General features: G+C 46.2%; 1 protein-coding gene across 1 annotated transcript; it reads right to left on the bottom strand.

Moving 5' to 3' along the window:
• Positions 1-410: 410 nt before the first annotated feature.
• Positions 411-21,947, bottom strand: LOC139388006 (cytosolic carboxypeptidase 2-like). The gene is made up of 21 exons (XM_071134848.1): positions 21,937-21,947; positions 20,841-20,907; positions 20,319-20,465; positions 9,232-9,411; positions 8,923-9,030; positions 8,630-8,780; positions 7,824-8,490; positions 7,518-7,660; positions 7,202-7,361; positions 6,927-7,053; positions 6,751-6,851; positions 6,493-6,611; positions 6,346-6,412; positions 6,144-6,257; positions 5,827-5,913; positions 5,586-5,702; positions 5,271-5,328; positions 2,538-2,765; positions 1,694-2,063; positions 1,337-1,477; positions 411-907 (listed from the first exon to the last, which is right to left on the bottom strand). The coding sequence occupies exons 3-21, from the start codon at positions 20,353-20,355 to the stop codon at positions 640-642; spliced, it is 3,243 nt and encodes a 1,080-aa protein (XP_070990949.1). The 5' UTR covers positions 20,356-20,465; positions 20,841-20,907; positions 21,937-21,947; the 3' UTR covers positions 411-639.
• Positions 21,948-21,949: the final 2 nt, after the last annotated feature.

The raw sequence follows: 21,949 nt of genomic DNA, 5'->3' as shown, positions 1-21,949 counted from the left end.
AAATGTTTGTCTTTTTAGTTACATATACTGTATATATTTTTTGTCACTTGATATGTGGATGTCTCACCCAGCCTTCTTAAGATGAATGCACTAATTTTAAGTCGCTCTGGATAAGTGTCTGCTAAATATCTATGTTTCACAAGGTTTATGCTACAGTAACATTGTGTCTGAATGATGAAGACATGCATACACAGTTTGATAATATTACGCGGGCTGCCCAGTAATACTAAGACAGTATTTTCTGGACTGATGTTATATGATACTTTATGATTAATGATGAGCTGTCTCTTGATTAACAGAAATAACTTCTGCATTGGGAGTGACTCAATCTGATTACGCCCCCATTTGAGAAATGAAAAATAAATAATTTACATTATGACAAATGGATACAAAATATTATAAAAAGTATGCAAAACAGTTCAGTTAGATTTAAAGTGACACGTAGACTCATCAAATAAGAAAGTCACACAATCAAGGCAAAAATACATGTAATTTCGATATCCACCTGAAAGGCAATGTGCTGTACATCTTCTTGTGGTCAAAATAGAACAGAAACTTCCTATAGTCTCCGCCCATCTTCAGGGGTTCGTATCAGCAGTCTGTCTGGTACATTTGCCAATGTGTGTCCCTGCCTGGTTCTCAGCTCAAAGGTGCTGTACTGCGAGGAGGGGCAGACCCTGACGGTCTGGCGACCATCCTCTTCTCCAGATCCAACCCTGTCCCTGCTTCCCCCCCTCTCCCACTGGAGTGGAACCTGGAGGTATTGGCCAGGCTGAGTTTCTGGAGCCTACGTAGACTGTCTAGCTGTCGGGGCAGATGATCTATCTTGGTGTGGGTGGTCGAGGACATCTGGGGTAAAATGCCCATTTCCTGTTTATCCTCCTCTTGCAATGTCTGCTGGGCCAACCTGAGAAGAATGGGTACCATTCAAATTAGCTCTGAATGCAAGTTAAGCATTCCACTGAGAGCAATCAAGTTCAGCGTTTCACTGTAGTTTTTAGACGTACTAGCTGGTAAGATAAAGAACCTTATAAACTGGATGAATCGAGCTGACAGCCGTGATATCAGACCATATACCACTTGTATGACAAAATATTTATTTTTACTGCTCTAATTATGTTGGTAACCAGTTTATAATAGCAATAAGGTACCTTGAGGGTTTGTGATATATGGCTAATATATCATGGCTAAGGGCTGTATCCAGGCACTTCGCGTTGCGTCGTGCTTAAGAACAGCCCTTAGCCGTGGTATATTGGCCATATATAACTCCTCGTCGGGCCTTATTGCTTAAATATAAAACTGGTATAAGCCAAGGGGTGGCATACCCTCTCAGTACCTGTGGTTGCTTTTCACACGCCTTGCTGCTGCATCTCCTCCACATACACGCCTGCCTTCTCCCCCCCTCAGCGGCTCTCTCTTTGAGGGGCCCTGCCTCTGTACTCCAGCCCCTGCCTGGTCTCCCCATAGACAGCCATGGCTACAGAGGAAAGATGGAAGGAAGAGGGGTTATAGCTGGGGCAGGACCTCAGAGGGAGAGAGTTATTCTCACATGTAGAGTGAAAGAAACATAAATAAACATCTGTTGTATATGCACTGTATTATACTGTGTATACCAATATACAGTATATTATGTACAGCACTATAACTAGACGCACTAGAAAGTCAAAATGCCTGGCGTGGAGAGGACAGCAACCTTTTCCCTCTGAAGTCTATGTGCCTCAGGTCTGGCAGGAAGGAGTTACCGTCTGTCCCAGGTTTACTCAGTGGCTTCTCAAAGGCTGCTTGAGGTCCACTCTGGTCCTGCTCACCCACAGGCATAGCGTCTGATAAACCTGCTGTGCAGTCCCTTTCTGGGCTCCTCCATAGGGGCTCTAGGGCATCTGTGTTAGAGGTTGGAGCCTCTGGCATGTAGTAGCGTTTGGAGACCCGGGCTGCGTGGCCTTGTTTCTCTGGGCGTGGCCACTGGTGGTGGGACTTGGCTGGGTAGACATTGGAAGAGCGGCAGGGCTCCAGGCCTTGTGGCGGGATGAACTCAGGGACCACCCTGCACTGCATGCCCGGAACTACTGGGGGAGAACTGACACATTTCCAACACAAAACACACGTGTGTGACAGACTGTCCAATTTAACATTGACATATTTATGCAGACGATGTACGGTCCCAGGCCTGTATGTTTAGTCATAAATTAAGTCAACTTTCAAAAAAGAGCATATTTTACCGCTATGTTTTGCTGTAGTTACCTGGTGTGTAAAGCAGGCATCCTCTCTGAAAGACAAGAGTAATAACAGCATTCATACTGATCGAACATCTTTACAATAGCAATATTTGGAATGTTTGATTAGCATCTGTTAAACTGTGGGGTGGAAAAGAATGCCACTGACGACACTCCTGATTGCAGTTCTTTGTCATACTACTTTAATTCTACTATCATACTACTTTCCAGTTAGCGAACACCTAACTTCATATTGGGTGTGTGTTCTTCATGTAAATATTGTACCATTCATTCTACCCACTCTATTTCTGCGCTCCAACCCACCTCTCATCCCAGCGTGGCTTCTGTGATCGGGGCTGAAGGGCATGGGTTGCTGCTGAATGGGGGTGGTGTGAACCCTGATCTTCGAGGTGGGCACAGGCACAGAGAAGCCGCGTTGCTGTACAGCTGTAAAAGATAAGGTGCGCCGCTGAGGTCCCGGTCGCGGGGCCTGGGAGGAGCCAAACTGCAGCTGGGGACTCCAATACTGCAGCCGCTCCTCCTCCGGCTCCTCTGAGGAAGGGATGTTTATTGTAATAAATATTACCCTGGAGGCTGAACTGAGCGATTTCTGCTATATGGGCCAGTTGCAAAGTACAAATTAATTAATTAATTTAAGGGTAGGGTTAGGCATTAGGGTTAGTATTGTGGTTAGGGTCAAGATAATATTGTATTACTTTGTGACTGTGCCAGCAAGTGGCCACTCTGCAGAGGGTGTATCGTCTGATTCCAACACACTCTCAAACACGTAGATACCCTGAACGCAGCTCACTTTCCAGCTCACACTCTCAAACACATAGATCCCCTGAACGCAGCTCACTCTCCAGATCCCAATCACCTGAATTCTGATCACCTGTTCACACACCTGTACAGTGCCTTGCGAAAGTATTCGGCCCCCTTGAACTTTGCGACCTTTTGCCACATTTCAGGCTTCAAACATAAAGATATAAAACTTTATTTTTTTGTGAAGAATCAACAACAAGTGGGACACAATCATGAAGTGGAACGACATTTATTGGATATTTCAAACTTTTTTAACAAATCAAAAACTGAAAAATTGGGCGTGCAAAATTATTCAGCCCCTTTACTTTCAGTGCAGCAAACTCTCTCCAGAAGTTCAGTGAGGATCTCTGAATGATCCAATGTTGACCTAAATGACTAATGATGATAAATACAATCCACCTGTGTGTAATCAAGTCTCCGTATAAATGCACCTGCACTGTGATAGTCTCAGAGGTCCGTTAAAAGCGCAGAGAGCATCATGAAAAACAAGGAACACACCAGGCAGGTCCGAGATACTGTTGTGAAGAAGTTTAAAGCCGGATTTGGATACAAAAAGATTTCCCAAGCTTTAAACATCCCAAGGAGCACTGTGCAAGCGATAATATTGAAATGGAAGGAGTATCAGACCACTGCAAATCTACCAAGACCTGTCCGTCCCTCTAAACTTTCAGCTCATACAAGGAGAAGACTGATCAGAGATGCAGCCAAGAGGCCCATGATCACTCTGGATGAACTGCAGAGATCTACAGCTGAGGTGGGAGACTCTGTCCATAGGACAACAATCAGTCGTATATTGCACAAATCTGGCCTTTATGGAAGAGTGGCAAGAAGAAAGCCATTTCTTAAAGATATCCATAAAAAGTGTTGTTTAAAGTTTGCCACAAGCCACATGGGGAGACACACCAAACATGTGGAAGAAGGTGCTCTGGTCAGATGAAACCAAAATTGAACTTTTTGGCAACAATGCAAAACGTTATGTTTGGCGTAAAAGCAACACAGCTGAACACACACCATCCCCACTGTCAAACATGGTGGTGGCAGCATCATGGTTTGGGCCTGCTTTTCTTCAGCAGGGACAGGGAAGATGGTTAAAATTGATGGGAAGATGGATGGAGCCAAATACAGGACCATTCTGGAAGAGAACCTGATGGAGTCTGCAAAAGACCTGAGACTGGGACGGAGATTTGTCTTCCAACAAGACAATGATCCAAAACATAAAGCAAAATCTACAATGGAATGGTTAAAAAATAAACATATCCAGGTGTTAGAATGGCCAAGTCAAAGTCCAGACCTGAATCCAATCGAGAATCTGTGGAAAGAACTGAAAACTGCTGTTCACAAATGCTCTCCATCCAACCTCACTGAGCTCAAGCTGTTTTGCAAGAGGAATGGGAAAAAATTTCAGTCTCTCGATGTGCAAAACTGATAGAGACATACCCCAAGCGACTTACAGTTGTAATCGCAGCAAAAGGTGGCGCTACAAAGTATTAACTTAAGGGGGCTGAATAATTTTGCACGCCCAATTTTTCAGTTTTTGATTTGTTAAAAAAGTTTGAAATATCCAATAAATGTCGTTCCACTTCATGATTGTGTCCCACTTGTTGTTGATTCTTCACAAAAAAATACAGTTTTATATCTTTATGTTTGAAGCCTGAAATGTGGCAAAAGGTCGCAAAGTTCAAGGGGGCCGAATACTTTCGCAAGGCACTGTATGTCATTGTCACACACTATGTAGTTCAGTTCTTTGCACCCCATCATTGTGAGGTATCGTTTGTTTTGTGGCACACTTCTATTCGAAGCGCTGGGTTTCCTGTAATTAATCCTCCTGTGTATGATAGTTTTGGCCTGCCTCCCTAACGACGCCATTTGCCTATTCCCTGCCTGTACTTTAGCGGATTTCCTGTTATCAACCTATTGTCTGATCTCCCGGACTACGTTACTAGCCTTTTCCCTGCCTGTACTGTTGCCTTTTTGGACCCCTTGTGTATGAACTTCTGCCTGCCCCTGGACCCAGCTACCTTCCTCCTCCTGTGGTCCTTTACAAATAAACACCTGCTGCGCTTGAAACCAGCTCTCTGTCTCCCATCGTGTTCATTACACAGGGCAAGATTCATGACAATAAATGTCAACCTGAACATTCTGCATGTAAACTGGGAAAGAAAAAAAATAGTTTTTCTTTAGTCACGTGGCCAGAAAACTAAATCCATTCCTAATGATAAAAGTCTATCCATGTACCTGTGACAGGTGGCTGAGTACGCAGGTATGCGGCCCTTACAGCATCCAGGTATTCATTCTGGAACACAGTTAATGCTGAGCATCAGACTAGGACAAAACAATCACTGCTCGTTCATGCCTTTTGTCAAGTTTGATGGGGTGGGGATGCTCAGAGTGCATTGACCTACTGAGAAGAGGTTGGAAGGGAGGTGGGGGGGGTCTAGGCCCAGGTTGTTGTGAAATACCATGAGAAAATTTGAACTGTAACAGTACTTTAATGACAATGCAAAACTATCAACATGCAGTAGGGCTTGAAGGGTGAATGGCAGCCATTACCTTCTCTGACTCCTCCTCCTGCCAGAGGGTCACATGGCCTATGACCCCGATGCGAGTGGTGGGATGGGGGATCCAGGAGCGTCCTGTCTGACGGCTCACTTTCACCACAAACGGCACCTATACCGTTACATCAGAAGTAGAAGCGCATGTCTTCAGAAATGAGATACTGGGGAAATGCAAAAGCCACAATCTGTCTAAGCAAATGAGGAAGAGTGTGAGCTTCTCTCTCTCTAATCCATACCTCTCTCTTCTTCTTCTCTCTGACCACGGCCACCGTCTTTTCCTGGATCCTCACCTTCACCATGTCCTCAGTGGGTAGCACAGGGTCCTGCAGAGAACAGACAGGAGGAAGAATGTCATTTGGCGAGTTTGTTTTGTTCCTAAAGTGAAATCTCCACCCTTCCGGGGCAAAAGGCAATGCAAAACGAACTCGCCCAATCACGCTATATTGTCTGTATGTCTCTCCCAGCCTTTTATGTATTAGGGACCACTGTATGTTTCATTGTATCTGGTGGATGAGCTGTACTAATGTGTTGTGTGTGTGTGTGTTCTTCTCACTATGTTCTTGATGTTCCTGTGGAGGACCTTTGGGTCGACATTTCTCACTCTCTCCTGTCTCAGTCTGTTCCTCTCCTTACCACTCCTCAGGTGTTTCTTCTTCACTTGGCTCTGCTAGAAAATAAGTTGTCATTAGACTCAGTTAAAGCTATTGTACACAAACATAACTGAGGTCATACGAAGGTTAAGGTTCAAACGGCACCTCATCAATTCGGTTCAGTAGATGGACAGGCAGGCCATCAGACTCTGTGCTGTTTGAGCCGCTGGTACTGTGGAGGAGACACAAAAAGGACATTTAGGTGTATGTGTGTGTGTGTGTGTGTGTGTGATGCTCTAAAACCTTCCTTACCTGGACTCAATGTCAGAAATGGAGACGCTGAGAGATCCATCAGAGTCGACCTCCTGGCCCAGCCTCTCTCTGAGCTCCTGCCTTAACATCGCCCGCAACTCAGCTAGGCAGTGACTGGTCTAACACACACACACACACACACACACACACACACACACACACACACACACACACACACACACACATTATGGTTCATCAACATGACAAGCTGAGATGTAACCTTGGTCACTGTGGTAGTGAGAGGTTGACTCCACTCACCTTGGTTGGGTCGGGATCACAGTAGTCCAGCAGTGTGTCACATAAGTAGTACCCCAGAGACTTCAGGTCCCTGGTGGAGAAATGGGTCCCCTTCCTGTTCCCTATAATACAGAATGGAAATGAAGCTCTATAGCATGCATACACATATACACACACTACACCCTGTGCATGCTTACCCAGAGTGGAGCCTCCGAAGGTGGACTCCATGGTGTAGCTGTTCCTGATGCCCAGCCTCCACATGACGACGCGTCCTGTTCCCTCTTTACTCTGATGAACTCTGAACTTACAGCTCCTGAACGAGAACTTCAGGAAGAGGGCACAAACATTGTGTTTGACTCCCTAGCTGTGATTTATAACATAAATGTACTGTGGTTTTATACTGGAGATGCCTTCTTGGCCAGGTATCCAGTAAAAAAAAATATGATTTTCTTTATTTCAATGGGATTGGAACCTTGTCATTGGCGTTCTTGCTCATCATGAGCGGGAAGACTCTCTCATGGAGCCGTTGTGTGGCGTCATCGCTGTTGGTACAGCCATACATGAAGACGTTGTTCTTACGACTGTGACCGTGGAAATCACAATACAACACCACGTCCCTCTCAGCCATCAGTCTTGGGTGCCAAGGCAACAACAAGGACAGAGGGAAAACCATGGCAACAGGGTCAGAGGTCAGAAAAGGCAGAGTGAACTTACAAACCTCTCCATAGGTTAGAAAGGCATGACTGTGTCACATCTGTTTGAGTATCCTCCTGCTTCCCGCATCTCACCTCTTGACCATGTTCCTGGTGTGCCAGACACAGGGGAAGGAGTCCCTCAGCAGGGTATTGTAGTTCCTGTTCAGGTCCCTGCCGGCCAGAGAGCAGCGATAGTTCCCCACAACCACCCCGTCTGGGTTCAGCATGGGCACCACCTGCAAGTCCACAAGGGAGAAACACAACAATCAACATGAGTGTCTTTATTGGGTGTTTCTAATTCTGACGGGAAAACGTAATTTATCCCACATGGCAGTCAAATACATAAATGAAACACATGGATATTTACAAATATAAAAAGGCCCAAAGTGCGTCAGCGACCTTAAACACAAAAGTCTCCCTCAGCAGCCTGGCGTCGTCTGACTCTCCTAGCAGGAAGTCCAGGAAGCCCTGCATCATCCAGGAGCTGTTGGTCTCCCCGGGGTGCACCCTGGCTGTAACCACCACCGCCCGCTTGGCACTCCTATCCATCCACCCCCCTCCTGGTGATGTCACTGTCAGCACGTGCACAGCATTGCCGGCCAGGCTGCGACACAGCACCCGCAGCTTGCAGTAGGCGCCGGTGGCGGAGTTGGAGGTGAGGCGGCTGAGGTAGCGCTGCAGGTGGGAGTAGGTGTAGGGGTAGCAGTGGGCCAAATAGCAGGTGTCAAAGTCGTAGGGGAACTGGCCGGTCCATGTAAGGGAGTGTAGGGACTTTGTGTTGGTGGTAGTGTTGTTGTCCTGCTCAGCCTGGTGGTGCTGGTTGCGGTAGTATCTGATGTTGGAGCCAGTTCGGCGCCAGCCCTCTCCCTTCTCCCAGGCGGCTCTTTCAGAGTAGAGCAGAGGCCTCATACCCAGGCAGTACAGGCTGCTAGCCTTCATCAGGTTGACTATGGTGAAGCGATAGGTGACCCCCGCCTTCATGTTTCTGACCCGGAAGTAGAACCACTGTGTGTGCTTGGTGGTGTACATGTCGGTGCGGAGGGTGAGCTCATAGTCATGGACACCGCTGTGTAAGGGGGAGAGGGGGATAGAAAGAGAGTGAGAAGGAAAGATTCTTCCCTACACACAGTTACCCTCCCTGCAACTTAGCAACAATTTGTAAATTGTAAATAGGTTAAACAGTTATACAGGCTCAGTAGACTCACACTTGAACTGCCTTCTGCAGGTTGCCGCTCTCAAAGCGTGACTCAAAGGCCAGGGTGGACTTGTCCTGATGCATGGCACAAGAGGTGGAGCTCTTGATGGGCCCCCGGCTTCCTCCCACACGAGAGTAGGTGAAGTAGGAGGTCTTTGTGCCTAAACAGGGGAAAGAATAAGAACAGGAGCTAGAAGGACAGGTGAGAGAGGTAACACTGTCAGAAAATGAAGGCCTACTAAGGGCACCACTATATACCTTACTGACATAGAGTTAGGGTTACTGACATAGAGTTAGGGTTACCTGGGTCAATGCAGTAAACCACGTTCCCCTTTTCCTCCCCGACAGGCATGGGGGCCCTCTCATGGCCCGTGGGCAGGTAGAACGGCTCTGGGTCTGGAGGGTCCCACTCTAGAACACAGCAATATACAGTATTTCAATAACAATAACATTTCAATTTGGATTAACACGATACTGTATAATAGTTCAAAAATGTGGAGCCCACTGAGAAACAGAACTCTGTAATGGATAGCTCTGGACTGTTCAAAACACTGCACAGGTCAAAACAACACTTAGTGTTTGTTACAGCATATACAGTTCAGTGGTATGTACCTATGTGGTGTATGGCTTCCTTGAAGACCTCATACTCAATGGGCCAGCGGACCCCCTGGAAAGGGGTGGAGGGGATGGCAAACAGGTCCAGGGGCTCCCTAAGCCGGGGGATGGGACGCTCCCCGTCAAAATCTATCACCAGCTGCCTGGTCCTGAGGGCCTGTCCCAGGTGCAAGGTGACTGGGGGATAGATAGAAAACATCACTGCATCACAAAAAAAGGTGATAGAATTTAAAGACAAAAATATACCTATGTACAGGAAAAACATAAAAGCAACAGTAGTGTAAGTCAAAACAGCAGCGTTGCAGTTCTTGACACACTCAAACCAGTGCACCTGGCACGTACTACCACCATATGTATATATACAGTACCAGTCACAAATTTGGATACACCTACTCATTCAAGGCTTTTCTTTAGTTGTACTATTTTCTACATTGTAGAATAATAGTGAAGACATCAAAAATATGAAATAACACACAGTAGCCACCCTTTGCCTTGATGACAGCTTTGCACACTCTTGGCATTCTCTCAACCAGCTTCATGAGGTAGTCATCGGGAATGCCTTTCAATTAACAGGTGTGCCTTGTTAAAAGTACATTTGTGGAATTTCTTGCCTTTTTAATGTGTTTGAGCCAATCAGTTGTGTTGTGACAAGGTAGGAGGGTATACAGAAGATATCCCTATTTGGTAAAAGGCCAAGTCCATATTATGTCTCGAATAAGCAAAGAGAAATGACAGTCCATCATTACTTTAAGACATGAAGGTCAGTCAATTCAGAAATCCAACATTAAGTCCAACATTAAGAACTTTGAGTGTTTCTTCAAGTGCAGTTGCAAAAACCATCAAGCGATATAATGAAACTGCCTCTCATGAGGACCACCACAGGAAAGGAAGACCAAGAGTTACCTCTTCTGCAGAGGATAAATTCATTACAGTTACCAGCCTCAGAAATTGCAGACCAAATAAATGCTTCACACAGTCCATACACATCTCAACATCAACTGTTCAGAGGAGACTGCGTGAATCAGGCCTTCATGGTTGAATTGCTGCCAGGAAACCACTACTAAAGGACACCAATAAGAAGAAACTTGTTTGGGCCAAGAAACACGAGCAATGGACATTAGACCTGTGGAAATCTGTCTGATGAGTCCAAATGTGAGATTTTTGGTTCCACCCACCGTGTCTTTGTGAGACGCAGAGTATGTGAATGGATGATCTCTGCATGTGTGGTTCCCACCATGAAGCATGGATGAGGTGGTGTGATGGTGCTTTGCTGGTGACACTGTCAGTGACTTTTTTTGAATTCAAGGCACACTTAACCAACATGGCTACAACAGCATTCTGCAACAATACGCCATCCCATCTGGTTTGCGCTTAGAGGGACTATAAGCTTCATTAAATAGTACCCGCAAAACACCAGTCTCAACGTCAACAGTTAAGAAGCGACTCCGGGATGCTGGCCTTCTAGGCAGAGTTCCTCTGTCCAACGTCTGTGGTTTTTGCCCATCTTTCTTTTTATTGGCCAGTCTGAGATACGGCGTTTTCTTTGCAACTCTGCCTAGAAGGCCAGCATCCCGGAGTCGCCACTTCACTGTTGACGTTGAGACTGGTATTTTGCGGGTACTATTTAATGAAAGTGCCAGTTGAGGATTTGTGAGGCGGCTGTTTCTCAAACTAGACACTCTCATGTACTTATCCTCTTGCTCAGTTGTGCACCGGGGCCTCCCACTTATCTTTCTATTCTGGTTAGAGCCAGTTTGCACTGTTCTGTGAAGGGAGTAGTACACAGCATTGTACCAGATCTTCAGTTCTTTGGCAATTTCTCGCATGGAATAGCCTTCATCACTGTCAAACGCTCCCTAAAACACTTCTGCGAGCAGGCCTTTCTAATTGACCTGTCTGGGATATCCTGGAATGACATTGACCTCATCCCGTCAGTAGATGATGCCTGGCTATTCTTTAAAAGTGCCTTCCTCAGTATCTTAAATAAGCATGCCCCATTCAAAAAAAAATTGAACTAGGAATAGATATAGTCCTTGGTTCATCCCAGACCTGTCTGCCCTTGACCAGCACAAAAACATCCTGCAGCGTTCTGCATTAGCATCGAATAGCCCCCGTGATATGCATCTTTTCAGGGAAGTTAGGAACAAATATACACAGGCAGTTAGGAAAGCTAAGGCTAGCTTTTTCAAACAGAAATTTGCATCCTGAAGTACTAACTCAAAAATGTTCTGGGACACTGTAAAGTCCATGGAAAATAAGAGCATCTCCTACCAGCTGCCCACTGCTCTGAGGCTAGGAAACTCTGTCACCACCGATAAATCCACTATAATTGAGAATTTCAAAAAGCATTTCTCTACGGCTGGCCATGCTTTCCACCTGGCTACCCCTACCCCGGTCAACTGCCCGGCACCCTCCACAGCAATCCGCCAAAGCCCCACCATTTCTCCTTCACCCAAATCCAGATACAGTGCCTTGCGAAAGTATTCGGCCCCCTTGAACTTTGCGACCTTTTGCCACATTTCAGGCTTCAAACATAAAGATATAAAACTGTATTTTTTTGTGAAGAATCAACAACAAGTGGGACACAATCATGAAGTGGAACGACATTTATTGGATATTTCAAACTTTTTTAACAAATCAAAAACTGAAAAATTGGGCGTGCAAAATTATTCAGCCCCCTTAAGTTAATACTTTGTAGCGCCACCTTTTGCTGCGATTACAGCTGTAAGTCGCTTGGGGTATGTCTCTATCAGTTTTGCACATCGAGAGACTGAATTTTTTTCCCATTCCTCCTTGCAAAACAGCTCGAGCTCAGTGAGGTTGGATGGAGAGCATTTGTGAACAGCAGTTTTCAGTTCTTTCCACAGATTCTCAATTGGATTCAGGTCTGGACTTTGACTTGGCCATTCTAACACCTGGATATGTTTATTTTTGAACCATTCCATTGTAGATTTTGCTTTATGTTTTGGATCATTGTCTTGTTGGAAGTCAAATCTCCGTCCCAGTCTCAGGTCTTTTGCAGACTCCATCAGGTTTTTGGCTCCAAACCATCTTCCCATCAATTTTAACCATCTTCCACCACCTCAGAGTCTCCCACCTCAGCTGTAGATCTCTGCAGTTCATCCAGAGTGATCATGGGCCTCTTGGCTGCATCTCTGATCAGTCTTCTCCTTGTATGAGCTGAAAGTTTAGAGGGACGGCCAGGTCTTGGTAGATTTGCAGTGGTCTGATACTCCTTCCATTTCAATATTATCGCTTGCACAGTGCTCCTTGGGATGTTTAAAGCTTGGGAAATATGTTTGTATCCATATCCGACTTTAAACTTCTTCACAACAGTATCTCGGACCTGCCTGGTGTGTTCCTTGTTCTTCATGATGCTCTCTGCGCTTTTAACGGACCTCTGAGACTATCACAGTGCAGGTGCATTTATACGGAGACTTGATTACACACAGGTGGATTGTATTTATCATCATTAGTCATTTAGGTCAACATTGGATCATTCAGAGATCCTCACTGAATGTCACGTTCTGACCTCTATTTCTGTTGTTTTGTATTTATTTAGTATGGTCAGGGCGTGAGTTGGGTGGGCAGTCTATGTTTGTTTTTCTATGTTTTGGGGCATTTCTATGTTTTCGGCCTAGTATGGTTCTCAATCAGAGGCAGGTGTCATTAGTTGTCTCTGATTGAGAATCATACTTAGGTAGCCTGGGTTTCACTGTTTGTTTGTGGGTGATTGTTCCTGTTTTTGTGTTTGCACCAGACAGGGCTGTTTTGAGTTCTCACGTTTCTTGTTTTGTTTTTCGTTAGTTTGTTCATGTATAGTGTCGTCAATGAATACAATGAACAACCACCACGCTGCGCTTTGGTCCGCCTTTACTTCACAAGAAGAGAACCGTTACAGAATCACCCACCACCAACGGACCAAGCAGCGTGTCAACAGGCAGGAGCAGCGCGAGGAGAAGCGCAATAAGGATTTCTGGACATGGGAGGAAATCCTCGACGGGAGAGGACCCTGGGCTAAACCAGGGGAGTGTAGCCGCACTAAGGTGCAGCGGGAGAAGAAACAACAGGAACAGCCCAAGGAGGAGTACAGTATGGAGTATACTACTTGGGAGGAGATCGACAGGTGGGCGGCCGACCCAGGGAGAGTGCCGGAGCCCGCCTGGGATTCGCTGGAGCAGTGCGAGGAAGGCTACCGTAGAATGGAGGCGGTGAAAGCAGAGAGGCGCTGGTATGAGAAGGCAGCACGGCGACGCGGATGGAAGCCTGAGAGGCAGCCCCAAAAATTTCTTGGGGGGGGGCTAACAGGGAGTATGGCTATGCCAGGTAGGAGACCTGAGCAGACTCCCTGTGCTTACCGGGGGGCTAGAGAGACCGGACAGGCACCGTGTTATGCAGTGGTGCGCACGGTGTCTCCAGTGCGGGTGCATAGCCCGGTGCGGTATATTCCAGCTCCGCGTGTCTGCCGGGCTAGATTGAGCGTCGAGCCTAATGCCATGAAGCCGGCTCTACGCAGCTGGTCCCCAGTGCGTCTCCTTGGGCCGGCTTACATGGCACCAGCCTTGCGCTCGGTGTCTCCGGTTCGCCTGCATAGCCCAGTGCGGGCTATTCCACCTCGCCGCACTGGCAGGGCGACCGTGAGCATTCAACCAGGTAAGGTTGGGCAGGCTCGGTGCTCAAGAGCTCCAGTGCGCCTGCACGGTCCGGTTTTTCCAGTACCACCTCCACACCCCAGCCCTCCGGTAGCAGCTCCCCGCACCAGGCTTCCTGTGCGTGTCCTTGGCCCAGTACCACCAGTGCCAGTACCACGCATCAGGCCTACAGTGCGCCTCGCCTCTCCAGCGCTGTCGGAGCCCTCCTCCTCTCCAGCGCTGTCGGAGTCTCCCGCCTGTTTAGCGCTGTCAGAGCTTTCCGCCTCTACAGCGCTGCCGGAGTCTCCCGCCTGTTCAGAACTGCCAGTTAGCATAGAGCTGCCAGTTAGCATAGAGCTGCCAGTTAGCTTAGAGCTGCCAGTTAGCAAGGAGCTGCCAGTCTGCAAGGAGCTGCCAGTCTGCAAGGAGCTGCCAGTCTGCATGGAGCTGCCAGTCTGCATAGAGCTGCCAGTCTGCAAGGAGCCGCCAGAGCTGCCTGTCTGCAGGATGCCGCCAAAGCTGCCAGTCTGCAAGGAGCCGCCAGAGCTGCCAGTCTGCAAGGAGCCGCCAGAGCTGCCAGTTAGCATGGAGCAGCCAGGGCCGCCAGTCAGCATGGAGCAGCCAGGGCCGCCAGTCAGCATGGAGCAGCCAGGGCCGCCAGTCAGCATGGAGCAGCCAGGGCCGCCAGTCAGCATGGAGCAGCCAGGGCCGCCAGTCAGCATGGAGCAGCCAGTCAGCATGGAGCAGCCAGTCAGCATGGAGCAGCCAGAGCAGCCAGTCAGCATGGAGCAGCCAGAGCTGCCAGTCAGCATGGAGCAGCCAGTCAGCATGGAGCAGCCAGAGCTGCCAGTCAGCATGGAGCAGCCAGTCAGCATGGAGCAGCCAGAGCTACCAGTCATCATGGAGCAGCCAGTCAGCATGGAGCAGCCAGAGCTGCCAGTCGACCAGACTCTTCCAGAGCTGCCAGTCGACCAGACTCTTCCAGATCTGCCAGTCGTCCAGACTCTTCCAGATCTGCCAGTCGTCCAGACTCTTCCAGATCTGCCAGTCGACCAGACTCTTCCAGATCTGCCAGTCGTCCAGACTCTTCCAGATCTGCCAGTCGTCCAGACTCTCTCAGATCTGCCAGTCGTCCAGATTCTCCCAGATCTGCCAGTCGACCAGATTCTCCCAGATCCGCCAGTCGACCAGATTCTCCCAGATCCGCCAGTCGACCAGATTCTCCCAGATCCGCCAGTCGACCAGATTCTCCCAGATCCGCCAGTCGACCAGATTCTCCCAGATCCGCCAGTCGACCAGATTCTCCCAGATCCGCCAGTCGACCAGATTCTCCCAGATCCGCCAGTCGACCAGATTCTCCCAGATCCGCCAGTCGACCAGATTCTCCCAGATCTGCTAGTCGACCAGGATCTGCTGAAACCGCCAGCCAGCCAGGTTCTGGTAGTTTCTACTACCTGCCTGGGCTTCCTCTCAGTGCTGAGCTTCTTCTCAGTGCTGAGCTTCCTCTCAGTGCTGAGCTACCTATCTGTCCCGAGTTATCTCTGTCCCGAGCTGTCCCTCTGTCCCATGTTATCATTGTGGTGGGTAACCTATTTAGGGACGTTTAGGAGGGGGATTAAAACTGTCATGGAGTGGGGTCCACGTCCAGCGCCAGAGCCGCCACCGCGGACAGATGCCCACCCAGACCCTCCCCTATAGGTTCAGGTTTTGCGGCCGGAGTCCGCACCTTGGGGGGGGGGGGTACTGTCACGCCCTGACCATAGTTTACTTTGTATTTTCTATGTTTTGATTGGTCAGGGTGTGATCTGAGTGGGTATTCTATGTTTCATGTCTTGTTTGTCTATTTCTATGTTCAGCCTGATATGGTTCTCAGTCAGAGGCAGGTGTTCGTCATTGTCTCTGATTGGGAACCATATTTAGGTAGCCTGGGTTTCACTGTGTGTTTGTGGGTGATTGTTCCTGTCCTATGTGTCCCTGTGTTCACACTATATAGGCTGTTATGGTTTCGTTACGTTTTGTTTTGTAGTATTGTATTGGAGATTCGTGTTTCGTATTATTAATAAACATGGATCGTAAACCACACGCTGCATTTTGGTCCGACTCTCCTTCGTATGAAGACGAAACTCGTTACACTGAACTTCTGGAGAGAGTTTGCTGCACTGAAAGTAAAGGGGCTGAATAATTTTGCACGCCCAATTTTTCAGTTTTTGATTTGTTAAAAAAGTTTGAAATATCCAATAAATGTCGATCCACTTCATGATTGTGTCCCACTTGTTGTTGATTCTTCACAAAAAAATACAGTTTTATATCTTTATGTTTGAAGCCTGAAATGTGACAAAAGGTCGCAAAGTTCAAGGGGGCCGAATACTTTCGCAAGGCACTGTAGCTGATGTTCTGAAAGAGCTGCAAAATGTGGACCCCTACAAATCAGATGGGCTAGATAATCTGGACCCTCTCTTTCTAAAATTATCTGCCAAAATTGTTGCAACCCCTATTACTAGCCTGTTCAACCTCTCTTTCGTATCGTCTGAGATTCCCAAAGATTGGAAAGCTGCCGCGGTAATCCCCCTCTTCAAAGGGGGGGACACTCTTGACCCAAACTTCTACAGACCTATATCTATCCTACCCTGTCTTTCTAAGGTCTTCGAAAGCCAAGTTAACAAACAGATTACCGATCATTTCAAATCCCACTGTACCTTCTCCGCTATGCAATCTTGTTTCAGAGCTGGACATGGGTGCACCTCAGCCACGCTCAAGGTTCTAAACGACATCATAACCGCCATCGATAAGAGACATTACTGTGCAGCCGTATTCATCGACCTGGCCAAGGCTTTCAACTCTGTCAAGCACCACATTCTTATTGGCAGATTCGACAGCCTTGGTTTCTCAAATGATATCCTCGCCTGGTTTACCAACTACTTCTCAGACAGAGTTCAGTGTGTCAAATCGGAGGGCCTGTTGTCCAAACCTCTGGCAGTCTCTATGGGGGTGCCACAGGGTTCAATCCTCAGGCCGACTCTCTTCTCTGTATACATCAATGACGTTGCTCTTGCTGCTGGTGATTCTCTGATACACCTCCACAGAGACAACACCATTCTGTATACTTCTGGCCCCTCTTTGGACACTGTGTTAACTAACCTCCGGACGAGCTTCAATGCCCTACAACTCTCCTTCCGTGGCCTCCAACTGCTCTTAAATGCAAGTAAAACTAAATGCATACTATTCAACCGATCACTGCCCGCCCCTGCTCGCCTGTCCAGCATCACTACTCTGGACAGCTCTGACTTAGAATACGTGGACAACTACAAATACCTGGGTGCCTGGTTAGACTGTAAACTCTCCTTCCAAACTCACATTAAGCATCTCCAATCCAAAATTAAATCTAGAATCGGCTTCCTATATCGCAACAAAGCATCCTTCACTCATGCTGCCAAACATACCCTCGTAAAACTGACCATCCTACCGATCCTCGACTTCGGTGATGTCATCTATAAAATAGCCTCCAACACTCTACTCAACAAACTGGATGCAGTCTATTACAGTGCCATCTGTTTTGTCACCAAAGCCCCATACACTACCCACCATTGCGATCTGTAGGCTCTCGTTGGTTGGCCCCTGCTTCATACTCGTCGCCAAACCCACTGGCTACCAGTTATCTACAAGTCTCTGCTAGGTAAAGCCCCACCTTATCTCAGCTCACTGGTCACCATAGCAGCACCCACTCATAGCACGCGCTCCAGCAGGTATATCTCATTGGTCACCCCCAAAGCCAATTCCTCTTTTGGTCGTCTTTCCTTCCAGTTCTCTGCTGCCACTGACTGGAACGAACTGCAAACGTCTCTGAAGCTGGAGACTCATGTCTCCCTCACTAGCTTTAAGCGCCATCTGTCAGAGCAGCTCACAGATCACTGCACCTGTACATAGCCCATCTGTAAACAGCCTATCTATCTACCTACCTCATCCCCATACTGTATTTATTTATCTTGCTCCTTTGCACCCCAGTATCTCTACTTGCACATTCATCTTATGCACATCTACCATTCCATAATCACTTCGCCACCATGGCCTATTTATTTCCTTATCTTACCGCATTTGCACTCACTGTATATAGACTTTTTGTTTTTTTGTTCTACTGTATTATTGACTATGTTTTGTTTATTCCATGTGTAACTCTGTGTTGTTGTATGTGTCGAATTGCTGTGCTTTATCTTGTCCAGGTCGCAGTTGCAAATGAGAACTTGTTGTCAACTAGCCTACCTGGTTAAATAAAGGTGAAATAAAAAATTAAAAAAATTATTTAAAAAACATGCCATTGAAACACAGGAGTGATTAAAAATCTGCCGTTTCCAGCTACAACAGTCATTTACAACATTAACAATGTCTACACTGTATAAAGTATTTAGACCCCTTGACTTATTCCAAATTTTGTTATGTTAGCCTTATTCTAAAATGGATCAAATAAAATCAATTATCTGCTTCAATCTACACACAATATGCCATAATGACATTTTTGCAAATGTATTAAAAATAAATTGAAATATTACATTTACATAATATCACATTTACATCTACCCTTTACTCAGTACTTTGTTGACGCACCTTTTGCAGCGATTACAGCCTCGAGTCTTCTTGGGTATGAAGTTACAAGCTTGGCACACCTGTATTTGGGGAGTTTCTCCCATTCTTCACTGCAGATCCTCTCAAGCATTGTCAGGTTAGATGGGGAGCGTTGCTGCACAGCTATTTTCATGTCTCTCTAGAGATGTTTGATCGGGTTCAATTCCGGGGTCTGGCTGGGCCACTCAAGGACATTCAGAGACTTGTCCCGAAGCCACACCTGTGTTGTCTTGGCTGTGTGCTTAGGCTCGTTGCCCTGTTGGAATGTGAACCTTATCCCCAGTCTGAGGTCTAGCGCTCTGGAGCAGGTTTTCATCAAGGGTCTCTCTGTAATTTGTGCTGTTCATCTTTTCCTCGATTCTGACTAGTCTCCCAGTCCCTGCCGCTGAAAACATTCCCACCGCATGATGCTGCCACCACCATGCTTCACCATAGGGATGGTGTCAGGATTCCTCCAGAAGTGACGCTTGGCATTCAGGCCAAAGAGTTCAATATTGGTGTCATCAGACCAGAAAATCTTTTAGGTGCTCTTTGGCAACTCCAAGTGGGCTGCCATGTGCCATAAAGGCCTGATTGGTGGAGTGCTGCAGAGATGTTTGTCCTTCTGGAAGGTTCTCCCATCTCCACAGAGGAACTCTGGAGCTCTGCTAGAGTGACCATCGGGTTCTTGGTCACCTCCCTGACCAAGGCTGTTCTCCCCTGATAGCTCAGTTTGGCCAGACGGCCAGCTCTAGAAAGAGTATTGGTGGTTCCAAACGTCTTCCATTTAAGAATGATGGAGGCCACTGTGTTCTTGGGGACCCTTAAATGCTGCAGATTTATTTTGGTACCCTTCCCCAGATCTGTGCCTCGACACAATCCTGTCTCGGAGCTCTACGGACAATTCCTTCGACCTCATGGCTTGGTTTTTGCTCTGACATGCACTGTCAACTTGGGGACCTTATATAGACAGGTGTGTGCCTTTCCAAATCATGTCCAATCAATTGAATTTACCACAGGTGGACTCCAATCAAGTTGTAGAAACATGTCAAGGATGATCAATGGAAACAGGATGCACCTGAGCTCAATTTTGATTCTCATAGCAACGGGTCTGAAAACTTCTGTAAATAAGGTATTTCTGTTTTTTAATACATTTGCAAACATTTCTAAAAACCTGTTTTCACTTTGTCATTATGGGGTATTGTGTGTAGATTGATGAGGAAAAACAATAATTTAATCAATTTAAGAACAAGGCTCTCACGTAAAATGTGGAAAAAGTCATGGGGTCTGAATACTTTCCGAATGCACTATATGTATAATATTTGATATATCCTGCTGAGAAAAACAAAGCCGATTGATGGTAGTAGACGCTAATAATAAGATTCTTAACCGTAACTAGCGGAGGCATTCAATAGAGATCTAATCTGGTCTTTTGGGATGACAGGGCTTTAAAAGATGACTAAAATGACACCGCCCTCTGTATCCTGTAATCAAGGTATTACATGGAGCAGGTGGACTGGATTGCTTTAATCAACTGGATTACACTGCTGCATCACATCCAAAAGTAACATGACCCAGCATTGGAGAAGCCTGGGAATCACGCTCTATTGTGAAATACAACAATTGTTTATCAGTCATCACTATCTGCCCATGACACAAACTTGTGGGCTTTGCTTAACACTTTAACCACAAATCCAATTTTAACCATTTAGCAACTATACACCGCTAACAAAAACCCTTACCCTACTACTATCCAGATGAAGAGTAAATTGTTATAGTTCAAGTGTAAAATAGCTTTATTCGCTATTTTGACCCATTTGTCCTTTTTGCATGTCCATATTGTGGCTCTCATCTTACATGCCCTCCTGCCAGGCTCCTGCTCCTCATCCTCCATGTTGGAATTATTGCTGTCAGAGGAGTGGGTGCCTGGGTGGCTTGAGCCAGGGTGGTGGGAATCCCTCCATCTTTGTCTTAAGAGGTTGCCTTGGAAATAATTATCTGTGCCTGAGGGGAGAGAATTGACATTTCTGAGGGAAGCACTCTGTAATGTTTTTTTTTTATTGGTTTATAGCAAAGAATGCATAAACATTTTATTTGTGTATGTAAACATAACTGGCTAATATGGCAAGAGTAGCAGTAGCACAATCTCATGTACTATGCTCAACTACTGTATAAAAGGTCACAATGGCATCTTGTTTGTTGGGGTAAGATTGGTGCCCTTGAATTGATTGATTTGCAGGATTAAATTGCATGGTAATTTGACAGAGAGTGGAATGATGTAGGTCAGGTCTCACCAAGTAACATTTATGTAAACAAATGATGCAAGGCAAGCCTCTTGAGTTTCCAGTAATTGTGTCAGGTTGCCAAGTGCCAACCTACTTGTAAAGAGTCCATAGTGCTGTAGGTGGTGCAGGATGAGTCTCTCATAGGCATTCTCTGATGTCCTCTTAGAATAAATCAGATGAAGCTTGCATTTAGCAGGCTAGGTGATAGACTACTGCAATTATTGTAATCATTTTGTAAAAATACTGTAAATATGTGATTAACCGTAAAACATCTGGGGACGGTTTCCCAAAAGCATCTTATAGAATCGTTAGAACCTTTGTTGGAGCATCGTTAAATCTCCGAGACATTCTCAAATCCATCGTTATTAACGTTGCACTTGAAAACGTTCGTAATCTAACGCCCGCCTCAGACTATTCGTAGAACAGCTAAACATGAAATCACATGATTTACCCATCTCTCTGTGACCGCTGATAACTTCCGACCAAAGTTGACTAGAAAAACAAAGTTGCCAGTGTCTTTGCAATTAATCAAAACAAGCAACCGAGATTATGCATTAACATATAAACAGTTGGCTATAGGCTTATTTTAATCATATTGAAATACATTTCATGTTCAATCAATTTAGTTATATTTTATACTTTTAGGCTAAGGTCTGTAATTGGTCTCAATATATGATGTGTAGCCTAACGTGTGCAATGATGTGGCAAATCCGTGATTCAGTGCATTTTTTGGGGGGGTAAGCATTAGAATAAGCCACCTCAATATTTAGAGCCGTAGGTAGTTATATCTCTCTAGGAGCTGATCCCTCGTCAGTTTTGTGAAATAATGATAATGTTAAGGAAATATTTGAATGGAGAAAGCTGATCCGAGAGCAGCGCTCCCTTTCTTTCTATTCTATCAGGATCGACACATCATGCTCCAACGACGCACAGCAAACCTCTCTGTGTGGTGTTTTGTGAAACGCATGTTACATCTTCTGCCTCTGCAGGAAATATGCGTAATTAAAACACGAAATTCCATCGCTATCGGGAAACCGGGTCCTGACTAGTAACGTTATAAGTACAATCTTACCTGATCACAACAACAATCACGTTTGTGTTTTGTTGGCATAGGATACTTTGTAATAAAATATTGTACAACGCCTCATGTTAAAATGTTTCTCATCTAACTAACTAGCTATAGTACTGACCAGTATCTCTGTG

The sequence above is a fragment of the Oncorhynchus clarkii genome, chromosome 1 (genome assembly GCF_045791955.1).
Source record: "Oncorhynchus clarkii lewisi isolate Uvic-CL-2024 chromosome 1, UVic_Ocla_1.0, whole genome shotgun sequence".
Lineage (NCBI taxonomy): Eukaryota > Metazoa > Chordata > Actinopteri > Salmoniformes > Salmonidae > Oncorhynchus > Oncorhynchus clarkii.
This window is presented reverse-complemented; position numbering and strand designations above follow the sequence as displayed.

Coding starts and splice junctions, on each gene's coding strand:
- LOC139388006 (XM_071134848.1), bottom strand. CDS start 20,355: ATGGAGGATGAGGAGCAGGAGCCTGGCAGGAGGGCAT. Junction 8,781..8,922: donor GGTTTACTGCATTGACCCAG/GTAACCCTAACT, acceptor TCCCCTGTTTAG/GCACAAAGACCTCCTACTTC. Junction 5,914..6,143: donor ACAGGAACATCAAGAACATA/GTGAGAAGAACA, acceptor TGTTCTCTGCAG/GACCCTGTGCTACCCACTGA.